This window comes from Neodiprion virginianus, chromosome 4 (assembly GCF_021901495.1).
Source record: "Neodiprion virginianus isolate iyNeoVirg1 chromosome 4, iyNeoVirg1.1, whole genome shotgun sequence".
NCBI lineage: Eukaryota > Metazoa > Arthropoda > Insecta > Hymenoptera > Diprionidae > Neodiprion > Neodiprion virginianus.
This window is the reverse complement of record NC_060880.1, coordinates 31,184,173-31,196,580: the sequence shown is the minus strand read 5'-3', so window position 1 is coordinate 31,196,580 and position 12,408 is coordinate 31,184,173. Positions and strand designations below refer to the sequence as shown.

The window sequence follows — 12,408 nt, the reverse complement described above, 5'->3', positions numbered from 1 at the left end:
TAGCTCAATACGCCTGAAAACGGGTGAAAGTATTTCGAATATGACATTACATTGCACTTATAAAATTGATGCACGATTTCAATTGTGGATTTCTGTAACACGGTTCTATCTGCGTTATTTCTTCTAACTTTATACCTATATTTATGCATATATTTCTATTATTTATATTACATATGTTGTAATCTAGCTTTCCCTACAATCGCCCAGCCCGGATAAACAGATGGTTGCTTTCTATGGCATACAATGATTTGACACCCACAATGATCCTCAGATCAGATGTTAACGTCGCGAATAATTTTATTGGGCGCAAGGTGTTATTGCTACGGCAACTTTTGAACTTGCTACTGGCTAATCCGCTATTTAGCGACAGCTCCCGCTAACGCGGTATTGTGGAGAGGAGGTGGGACGATTTGATGGAAACATAGAATAAGACAGAGAAAATACGGGAAAATAAATTTGACGTCCTTGCGGTATAATTCAAATTTTCCAAAATCGACAGTTTACTGATTTTCTGATAAACGCAAATTTTCAGGGTACGAATTGACGAGTGTAGACCACTAATTTCGGGGTACTTTAGTCGTGGGGGTAAGGGGTGTCAATTACGTGTAAGATGACTAATGTACACAGTTTACAATCGAGATTGCAAAATGAATAACAAAAGGATAGAACGCTAAGGTATTCTGCGCGTAAGCACGAACACTACCAAATGACTTAGCTTACCGAACAAATAAGAAAAGAACTTAAAATTTAACGTAATCGAAAAGCAATACAATCAGAAATAAACTAACTTAGCGAATTGGCGCTCTTCTAACGCAAGACGTTATGCCAGTTGCTAATCGCGTAAACTAACTAAAACTACCATAATTGTTGTAACTAACGAAAAATAAATGGAACGAGATTCGAAATATCACGGAAAACCCCGCAACAACGCTGCTTGCAAGAGACTCGCGATTCGTGTCAAAAAACTAACCCGGAGTCGGAATTTGTCCTCGAGGACCAAAAATCCCCGGAAACCAAAAGAAACGGACGACCTCCACGCTGCGAAATTCTTCCCGATCGTCTCACTAATTTAAGCCTTTGCCGCAACTGAACGCTCGCAAAAGCTTACAAAATTTTTCTTCTACGACTAACCGACTATTAGCGATAGCGTAACAACAAAGAGTGTTGAAACTTTTTCCGGACTGCCTCAACGCAGACTCTCTGCGCCACTTGTTCCGTGACGTCACGTACTTGCAAGAATTTGCAATAATCAACGCTAGATCATATTCGATGATTGTGCAATTCGTCTGGCACCTACCGTAATGTCAGTAGCGCAGAACTTAAGGGGTATACCACTGTAAAAACCTAAAAAAAAGCACTTACTTTTTTTTTTTGATGGAAGAAAAGCTAATAATATTTGTGAAATTTATTAGGCATATATTTAAGTGTAATACAATTACTTATTATAGTGTCAGCAAATATTAAAAAATGGCGACACTGGAGCCATTCTCGCGAGACATGCGGCACGATGTGTAATTGGTGCAAATTTGAATTTGGAAAAAAATCACTTAATCTACATATTAATAGCTACCGAAATGCGTACGGGATTTTCGATAAGTTAATTTAAACATTGTTTACTAACGAATAAGTGCCCTTTCTTTGATCGAAAATTGAACATCAAAATTCAAATACTCTCCAAATAATCAAAAATCAATTTTGTAAAAATTTCTTAGGTATTTCTGTAGCTAATAATATTTAAACGAAGTGATTTTTTTTCTAATTCAAATTTGCACCAGTTACACTGCGTGCCGCGAAATTCATGATGTTTCGCGAAAATGAGTCCAGTGTCGCCATTTTTTAATATTGGTTGACAATAATTCTTTGTATTCTACTTAAATATATACCTAATAACTTCCTCAAATATTATCATCTTATTATCTTCTTTACCATCCAAAATCAAATTCTCAAAAAGGTGCTTTTCTTTTGTTTTTACAGTGCTGTTACCCCTTAAGACTAGGGTCGTAATAGCGTCGTTTGCACAACTTATGAATGATCCGGTAAAGAGGTATCTGGTTAGTTCTCGTCGCTAGTGAGTTGCTTCCTCAACATTTTGAGATCACCTGTGCAGGGGCCGGCGGGGTAGCGATGGCCACTAACAATAAGCTAAAAATAATCAAACATGACTCTATTAAATCGATAAAAATAAAACGATTAATCGATTATTTCGCATTTTATTGAACAGTGCATTTGAAGCCAAAATTTTGTAAATTTCAGGACGTAGTCTTGATGGCGGAAAAGTTTTTTGATAATTTATATTTTCATTCGAAATATTTTTCAATTTCAGGTAAAAATATTCATTTATCTTTCACTAATTATATCAAATAGGTACTTATAGTAAGTAACACAATGATAATAATTGATATTGTATAGCGTAGTTCATGGGAGGAAAAAACGAAAACCGATTGTGAGCAAAAATAATCGAAATTTTGCAGGATGTTTGATATCAGATATTTTGCTATACATTTCGTGAAAAATATACAAAATATTGCGAGCATGATTTGAATACTTTCTTCACACTGCAGCACATTTCTGGAATATTTCATTTTGGATATTTCAATATATTATTGTGACGTCGCATATTCAATTTTGCTGATAAAGCAATCATAGAATATTTTGTGTCGAGAAATTTGTAATATCGCGTAAAATATATCGAAAGCTTTCTTATGTTTTGTCTGAAACGTAATGTTCAAAATATTTTCAGAAGGTAGAATATAAGATATCTCACACAAATTGTTTTGATACATTTCCGAAACTTTTTTCCGCTGTACCTAGAAAGTTTTTTCTCGACTCGGAATGCACAATAAACAATTTATATTACAATAAAAGCCATTTTTTCAAATTCATTTTCGTACCGCATTTTCATATAATGATTGACATACATATTCGTACAGATTTATTGTTTCATGTTTAATAAGAAAGTATTTTATGACTTCATCGCTTCATTCCGCAATAATAAGCGGACGTGATTTCTCCTCACACTATTTATTCAGCATCTTTCTCTTCCTGATTCATCTGAAAATTGCGAAAACATTCCATACACCTGAGTTTCGCGACGCAAAAAGAAAAATAATATTATTTTCATATGCGTTAAAATGCTTCGGTCAACATTAATCGGTTACACAGCACTGATCACGATTCAGTCGTCTAACGATGAGTTTCGTTCCTCACACCTCCGATTAGAGGTCGCATATCGTATATGCTTCTAAGTTCAAGGCAAACGCGCTAACTATTCAAATAACGATCAATTTGATTCAAGAAATTGCATCAGCGAAAAAACCCGAATCTCGTGGGAAGTACGAAAAAAGCAGTCTCGATACCAATATATCACAATGACTTATTTATATTATCATTGAATCGTGGATGAGATCACCAACGCTATTAGGGTTGGATACCAGACATCATTCAGTGGACATCAGAGGATCGAAATTCTACTCGGGCAATTTCTTTATTTTTAGCGCGATAAGATTGCGAATCCAAATTGATTCCTTCTGGCACGAAACAGATTTTTGTAAACGCATGTTGGTAACCGATCCTTACTTACCACCCCAAAAGTAGTGGGTAAGGCAAAGCACAATAACCATCGCAGTTAGCAGTTAATCCTGAATTTTCAATCCAAATATTGAAGGCATTAGAGTTCCTACAGATAGTCTAGATAGCGCCTAATTTGTCCCTGTCAATGGGATTTCCACTAACGTTGAAGGATGTTCATTGAATTATTTTGACCATGATACGTTGAAGAAAGATACTTGCACGCACATGCATAAACGGCGGATCCCGAAACGACCACCTACCTACCCGGTTACCTATATAATTCACACGATTGTCCATTTTTTCCAAAACACGTCGTTCTTCTCCATTTGCTCCGTGGTGACATTAACTTACTTTTTCATTGATAACCCGAGAGGTGCAAAATTCATTTTTACCATAATCAGCCAGGTGCAATACCATGATATTGCAAAAAGTGGCGTTCAGAAAATAACGATAACCTTTTTTTTTTTTGATTTTAGACGCAGATTGCATACAAACTATTGTCAAGTATATATTCCGCGAGCCTTTGTTAAGTCTACCCCCCCGAGACAGACGCTTTGAATCTATCTGGCATATCTACCTTATCTGACTGGAATCCATCCATCCATGGATATATTATTTTAAAAAGGCGATATAGTAGCATTCGCATTTACATGTAATATGAATAACTGAATATGATTGTTAAAACAAGTTCACACTTGAATGGTAGAAATATTTGAGATTAAAGTTGATAGATTGCAAAATAGAATCCGTCGCTGTATGAAACTCGACAAAAGTACTTCGTCACGGAGAACTAATTAAAAGAGAGAAAGACTGCAAATGATGATCTATGCAGCTTCCTTATTTAAAGAATAACTCGATCGTAGGCTTTTATCAAAGCATATCTTTGTATTTGTGTACCTAAACGAATATAAAAAGATATCCCACTCCAACTCTTATGGGATTAATAGTAACAATAATAACAACAGTATAACACTTAATAAGTTCATTTCAAATGCCGTGAAAAGATAGAGATTCAATTACTCAAAACATAACGAGTCGACTTCGAGTGAAAGACCAGTTGATGCAAATTATCAAATTGTGTACATTTGTAAAATAAAAGATCTCAATAAAATGATCTGGTTGGATATGAAGTGAAATTTCAAAAACCTCATCAGATATAAGAATGTCGCTAATTGCTTTACCGTTTTTAGCTTAATTCTAACTACATATACAGTTTCTGCAGCCACTCAAAATTATTCGCAATCTTAAAAATACGATTTCTCACCAATTATCAAAATATCTTTTCCTCCAATATTACCTTCAACTTCCTCTAATATTACCTTCGAATAGGCGATGATATTGCTTAAACTATTTCCCATATTCCATTCAAACTTAGTTGACTTAATTATTATGGATGCGTTCGACTTCGGCGCTTACGCGCTTTCAGCATATATCTATATATATACATCACGTATAAAATGCTATAGAAAGTGGCGCTCACAGCGCTCAAAGCACCTAGGACGAATGCAATATAATATTTGACGTAAAAATATTTAGATATTTATAATAAACTGAAGATCATGTATGCCAAGGGAACAACCAATCCTGTTTTTGTCCAAGTTGAGGCTAACAAGAATTTGAAGATCCACCAAACCAGACCCATTAGTCCAGCTTGTAGAACCAAATGTGCGACCAGTAATCTGAAATCATAAGGATACCAAATTTGTTAACTGCCTCCTAATATATATTAAATATTGTAATAAATTCATCACATGCATTCTGAAAGAGTGATGTCTAATAGAAAATTGTATTAAGTCACTTTCAAGGACAAATCACCGCATAATTTACCTCCTTAGACACCGAAAAAGTAGAAATAGAAAGAATGAAAAGATTTACCAGAATCTAGTTTATACATACACTTTATCTTTTGAACGAGCTTTTCCCAGATTTTTTGGACTTTCGTTACTCAGGTACCTCCTAACTCCTTGTACCAGATCATTAAAATAATCTTCCCATTTTAACGATCTAATGTCCAAAATAAATTTATCCTTGTCGACTGTTGATAGAGTTGCATTTAATTCAAGAAGCCGAGCATTACTGAATTTCCACTCGGTAAAAATGAATTTCTCTAGACGACTCAATGATTTGTTAACATTTGTGTGTAGACGTACCAATCTGTGAAATATCGTATTCCAAGTTTATTTATTTATTTATTCATTTTTTTTTTTTTTTGTGGTTTCAAACCAAATTAAAACCATTCATTATTATTACTGTTATCTCCTCGATAAAGAAAAAATAAAGTTTTTGAATATTGAGCTTTGAATGCACAACTGAATACCTAAGTATTTCGGTAATATTATACAGGTAGATATATATGGGGCTTTCCGTGCCCAATCAACCAGGGTCTGACTCCCCACATCTTGGATTTGGTTAACAATTGTTGTTCCAACTCTTAATATACTGGAATTTCTCCTCAGTTTTACTTATGATTTTTGAAAACATGCATTTTAGAGTCGGAACAATATAAAAAATTGCAGAGCAAATCCAAGAGGTTCAAGGTCATACCCTCGTCGATTTGGTGTTAAATACCCCATATATATAATGTAGGAGAAAGAATGTTATATTCTAACAGTAGAGTTTGACTATACAATAGTGAAAGAATTTAGAGCGTAACATGAGCACAAACTTACATGGGCCGTCCACCAAACACACGTGTAACTGTATCGAGAATATATGCCGGAATCATGTGGACAAAAATTGCAGAGATTCTGAACAGTAACAACGAAGGCAGAAGCTTAAGGTACGGGTACCACACGGCGCTACGCAGAGGGTAACGATGAAGATAAGTATTAATGTGGCTTTCAACCTTTTCCCATTTGAAGGGATTGCAGGTACTCGACGTACAATGGTAAACCTTCAATCCAGCTTCACTGTGACATGAAAAAAAAATCAATATGATTAATTGGTAGAAGTATGAATGACTGACTCTTCTGAAAAGCGATTCAATCACAAGGTAACTTTGACTTGAGGCAACACTGACACCATCCAAAAATCTCAACAATTACCGTTCGCGGTCCGCATTATATCCAGCAACAATCAAACTATTTACTACTACATCGACTGGAATGTAGTCATAAATCAGAGCTGACGCAACAGGCAGTCGTCTGAGTACACCTTTACTAGCTCCCATTAGAAAACCTTGCGGACCATTTTTGGATATCGTCCATCCAGGTACTGGCTCCTTCCACGCGGCAGTTACTGTAATATTTAATGGAGGTCAACTTCATCTACATTGCTCAAAGTTATCTTTTTGATTTCATCGTGCATTGAACAGCTTGACTCTGGATCATCCAAGAAATGCTTCAATTCTCTTTCATTACTCTAGACAAGGCTTGAGGTGTTAGAATTTGTCAATAATTTGGAATAGTATCCTCAGCTCAGGTATGATGCAATAATCATGAAAATGAATAATTTCAGAATACTTATGTACTCAAGGCATGAGAAACTTTGTGTTATTAAGAAAAAACGTATCTATAAACCGAGCAGCAAATGCATAATTTACTATCTTACAAATTGTGGAGTGTTTATCAGTGGTAAGTAAGTTTATGCATATCAACAACTCCACTGTCTGTTTTTATAAATTAAAACTTCAGATGAAACACAGAATAAAAACATAAGTTTGTAAAACTATTTCATTGTAAATAAGTTATTTTAAATACTGATGCTGTTGCACTAATAGGAGTGTCTAATTATATTTTAACATGCTGTAGTTCAAATTCGCAATACATATACCAACACTTTTAACAGTGTTGATTTTGCACCCACTTTTCTGTTATTGACAATGTACTGCACACCTACTCTGCAAGAGGAGGTCTCTAACAAAGTTTAGCTTCCAACAGAACTCGTTTCTTTAGGAGTTAACAGGCCCAAGAATGAAGATTTAATGCAAAGTGAAAAAATTTTCTAAATAAATAAAAAGTGACTTTCACTTTCTAGTAACATGTTGATGTATGTGGAAATTGTAGATTTGAGTTAGTATTGTATAATTAGAAGCTGTCACCCTTAAAAATTCTTTCCACGCATTGTCAGATATCCACATTTTTACTACCAAGCCGCAATCAGGATTTTGTTAGGAAAAAACCAATTTGCAGATGATAAGAAAATATTTCCAAACCTACTGTTACGTTGCAGTAACGTATCAAAGTACCTGCTAACCATAAAATAAACAAAATTAAGAATAACTGCAATGTGTAACTAGTTTGAACTCTTCAAAATATTATGAGTATGATTAAACTTTCGAATGTTTGATAGTATTTTATCGTTGCAGTAACGCCCTATATAGCGTAGTGTCATTAAATCACTTAAAACTTTGCATAATCCTTGGTAAACCAGGTTTTCATTCCTTATAAACCTGTAAAGATTGCAGTAAAATGAATTTCAACTAACTCATGGATGGTCTCACGATGGCTGAGCATATAGATGCGTTGAGAACTTCGTGTTCAGCCAGATGTTTTGTAAACGTGTAACTATTTGCATGGTTTCCCAGAATACCAGGTGTGGCAATGTCCAATTCCTTATCATCTAAATCCTTCACCATTTTGATGATTTTTTCAACCTCTGCAGGTGCAGGATAGACTTTTTCAACTGGTTCGGAGATGGCGGAATTTACGTAGGCACTGGACACGTGAACGAGTACCTGTAATTAATATTTATTACGGGTACCTAAAAATATGCTGTGCGTTCTATTGAAATTTGGAATTCAAATCAATCACAAACAAGTAGCAAATAATTCCACAGCAATTAACATTGATGGCTCACAAGAATCATACAATTTTACATCTAATCCTTCATTAGTTACTTATTTCTTCAGAGCTAAAGCTATAGTCAGTGGTCAGTAAATAGTCTTTCCATGGGCAATTTCAAAGACCTATGGACAATCTATACATATTCACGAACAGAAGTTGAAACGAGGTCTCGAATAACATTTATGATTTCACAGCCCACATTTGTAAAACGATTATAAAACTAATTATGTTCAAACTGATGTGTATACGCATCTGGCGAATGATAGCAAAATTATGTGTATGAGAGAGGGTTAAGAGATCTAAAAAAAGTTGCTCACCTTGAAATCATGGATTTCTCTGCATAGCTGAATAACTCTGCGTGTACCGAGTAAATTAATGTTCACAGTCGGCCTCAAGGTTGCTTCAAAGTCCAATGTAGCTGCAGAATGGACAACGATCTGAACATTATCAATCAGACTTTGCCTATCAGAGGCACTCAATCCCAAACCATCTTCCCCAACATCTCCAGCAACTGGGATCAGCTTATTCAATAGATCGGAACCACCCTGTTCCTTAAGTGTTTCAAATATCTTGAAAGTAATCAACAGAAATATTAGTAATCAAGTACAAGACATTTGAGGTCGAAGAAGACGTTTTTATTTCAGAAACTCGTTCAATAATAAGTAATATTTCATTTTTAAAGCGATAGTAAACTATACAGAAACCTAAATTGGAAAGATAATATTTGCCATTATTCCAAAAATGGGATGAAGAAGGCATATAAATTTTATTATTATATAATGTAGGCCTGAGATTTTTAAGAAACGAAAATGAATACGCATTTCAAATCAACTAAAACTGTAGCAACCTCGTAAAGTCGTAGACATTGGGGTATCTGCTTTCATAAACATATTACGTACACCGGTAATATATCATGAATACAAGTAGGTTGAAATGTGGTAAATAAGTACAAACGAGAAATGTGTAGACAGTAATTACATGTCAAAAAAGATGATAATGCACCTTCAGACAACGGGAATCGAAGTAAATGATAACCGAGCGACTGTTCGAGAAATGATAGTCGGCATAACAGGTTTGTGAACGGGTTTGACATGAAAAAGAAAAGAGGAAAAAAATGTAAGAGCTGACGGCTGAAAGGTGAGGGGAGAAAACGGATTCCGAGGCGGTTCCGAAACTGTTAAAGTAGGCTCTATTATACAGGAATAATGAAGTTGACAACAACGTACCAGATTGTTGGTTAACTCATCTAACCTTTCTTCGATATTCTTTCCTTTCTTTGGCCTGAGTAAGATATAAATATTTTTCAGATCTGGACAGGAGCGCAGGAATTTCTCAATCAAACAGATACCGAGGAAACCGGTACCACCCGTGATGAACAGGGTTTTGCCACGATAAAATTCCGTGACCGGTGATGAAGCCATCTCTGTCCTTCTATTCCGATTTTTCGAATTTTCTTTGCTGGTTCCTTAACCCTCTCGCTTCGAACGATCCTATGAGCCGGAGATTCGTGGAACAAGTCGTAGTTGCGCACTTGACAATTTACTTATTACTCCCAGATCGCCACAAACGCTACAGGCAACGCGTAAAAAGTGTCCACTCTCTCCGCGCCATTAACATAAACAACAGAGATGCGACGACGAGGCTTCGCGAGCGAACCTAACATCCGTAGGTAATCCAAAGCACTAAAATGACTACCGCTTGCTGCTAGGGAAGAGACGCGGTTCGTTCGTGACGTTCGTGTCTATGGCGCGTGGCGGGGAATTGCTCGGAGGCGACCCTGGCGAATGAGAACGGCCGTAAAACTGCTTGTATTTAAAAACCCTGTTTAAAACCACTGCTGTCTTTTTGAAAACTTGTGTATTAAGTTTATGCACGGACCATGAACAGAGATTGCGATATGCGTATATCCGCTGTAATATTCATCAAATGTTTAATCGTTTGTGTGACGTGCGGTTACTCGGCCATGAAGTATTATTGGAAAAATAGTCAGTCTCCAGGCTGTAATAAAAGCACTTCGATTACAAAATATATCCGCTTTTTTTGCATATTATTTTGTGCTGTGAGATTTCACTGACTCGACGTTTTAGTAATCACGCACAGAGGATTCAGTCATTTTCTTGGATGCAATTCATAGATTGCCTTTTATTACGGTATATGTGAGAGCGGAAGCTGAATTTCTCCTCTCACTCCTGGGGGCGAGAACAGATAACATCGCGACGGTAAATTGGTAGAATTTATGCCGTTTCATTATTTCTGCGTTAGATGAAAATTTGTTGAAGTATTTTTGTTCAGAATTGCGCATAGAATGGGGCTCTTAAGATCTTTTTTGCGTTAGAAATACGTGGATTTCGATATTTGGCGATATAGGTATACGATAACGTCGAAATCGACTAGCCCCCGTTGTGAGGCACAAATTTTCCGTCCTGATTAACTAATTAAGTTCCGCCCAGGACATAATGCGTTGATGTCTCCACAGATAATAAAGTTATCGAACTGAGCCGAGGATGGTGTCAAATTTTTAGATTCTGTTTGGGATAAAGATTTGTTCGGAAAGCTCTAAATATTAAAAATATGAATAAAGGAATCCACAAGATTAAGTTGTTTCTTTAGTCAATTCAAAGTTTTTAGCTGATATGAGACTTGGACTGATTATTAATAGGAATGAAGGGAATCCTCCTGTTGAATATCAGACCAGATTATTGGCCAAAAATGCGAAAAGGAGCTTTTTAAAAATTGGATATATAACATAACGCATATGGCCGTTTCAAGTTTTTTCAACGGAAATACTATCAGAATTATTTTAGAAAATCCATACCCCTTGACAAGAAACGAGATGATGATTGTTGGAATAATGATCTTCCAAAAAAATATGTTGAAAAGAAGACGTTTCCAACCGTTCCAAAAAGATTTTTAATGATAGGCACGATAATGCAATTAGGTTTCAAATGTCGCGTCCGGAATCCGATGTTAAGGCGCGGAATTTGAATATCGTGAATCGTATTTTAACGTATCTTGGATTGTATTATTACCAATAATAACGGAAAGACGAATAAAACGTTCATTTTTGATTAAAAGAAATCTATCGTATATTGAAATGTATGAAAAAGGACATTAAAATTATTGAAAAAACTTTCCAACTCACTCTAGTTACTAAATATCTTAAAACAATTCTTTTGAAAAAGATCAATTCCAGCGTTGACGCTTGAAAAGGTCCTCCGAAGCTTTAATGGTATTAATTATTTTTTTTAAGTCAAAAAAATCTTTCTCCGAAGAACTATCGTCCATAGCGCTGACAGAACTTCCTCCAAAAGGACGTGTACCAAGCTGTAAAAACGGTATATTTTTGGATGGAAACTATTATTAATACGTAGAAGATTTCTTTATAGATTCTCAGCCCTGACAATCCTGGACGGATTGAAGCTCAGTGGAAGAAAGGCACCGCAAGGGAAGCGTGGTTCGAGAATTTTACGAAAGAGAATTTCACGATTAACTAAAGATTCATTCCGTGAGTTGTCTTTGAATAACTTCGGAACCACTCTGCACGTTATTGTTTCGTGCGTATTTCCGATGAAGTACACGTAACAATTATATTTTTATACTACGAGTATTTGGGAAAATTTATAATAATTTTGGTAAAAATTATTGCGGATAAAATGAAATCTTTTAATCAATATTTTGAACAGTTTTACGCTGGTGTTTTAAAATATAAATAGGAATTAATAATGTTTAGATTATTTCTATATATATTTTTAAATTTGCAGAAAACAGAGTATGTACAATAGTAGTAATAGTAGAGTTTCTGCACACCAGATATAATAATTTTCTATTACATAATGAAAATGGCCCTGTTTTTTCGAGCAAGAGGGAAGTAAACTGTAATGCCTAACTGTCTAAAAAAAACCTCACTCTGTATTTGGATATTCAGCGCATGGCCTTACGTATAATAACACCGGCACACAAAAAAAAAAAGTTGTTTGTACATTTGACCGGACCCACCTACGGACATGTAATTCGACGCGCTAAATCCGAATTTAAAGTCCGTTTGGCCCGGTCA

General features: G+C 35.5%; 2 protein-coding genes across 3 annotated transcripts in view; both read right to left on the bottom strand.

The window, feature by feature from the left end:
* Nucleotides 1–4,430: 4,430 nt before the first annotated feature.
* LOC124303599 (putative fatty acyl-CoA reductase CG8306) lies at nt 4,431–10,052 on the bottom strand. Of its 2 annotated transcripts, XM_046761013.1 has the most exons (7): nt 9,581–10,049; nt 8,672–8,923; nt 7,996–8,245; nt 6,615–6,807; nt 6,240–6,479; nt 5,467–5,724; nt 4,431–5,249 (listed from the first exon to the last, which is right to left on the bottom strand). In XM_046761013.1, exons 1-7 carry the CDS (start codon nt 9,773–9,775, stop codon nt 5,111–5,113), a joined length of 1,527 nt encoding a protein of 508 aa, XP_046616969.1. In that variant the 5' UTR covers nt 9,776–10,049; the 3' UTR covers nt 4,431–5,110. The 2 variants fall into 2 exon arrangements, with proteins under 2 accessions (XP_046616969.1, XP_046616970.1); XM_046761014.1 differs by lacking the exon at nt 5,467–5,724 and having other exon boundaries at nt 9,581–10,052.
* A 1,552-nt stretch (nt 10,053–11,604) lies between these two features.
* Nucleotides 11,605–12,408, bottom strand: part of LOC124303603 (putative fatty acyl-CoA reductase CG5065) — a 41,855-nt gene continuing 41,051 nt past the window's right edge. The window contains exon 7 of the mRNA XM_046761021.1: nt 11,605–11,678. The gene's annotated coding sequence lies outside the window, so the exon portion shown is untranslated. The remainder of the gene's footprint in view (nt 11,679–12,408) is intronic.

Coding starts and splice junctions, on each gene's coding strand:
- LOC124303599 (XM_046761013.1), bottom strand. CDS start 9,775: ATGGCTTCATCACCGGTCACGGAATTTTATCGTGGCAAAACCCTGTTC. Junction 6,808..7,995: donor CATCGTGAGACCATCCATGA/GTTAGTTGAAAT, acceptor TAAATATTACAG/TAACTGCCGCGTGGAAGGAG. Junction 5,250..5,466: donor GCTCGTTCAAAAGATAAAGT/GTATGTATAAAC, acceptor TTATGATTTCAG/ATTACTGGTCGCACATTTGG.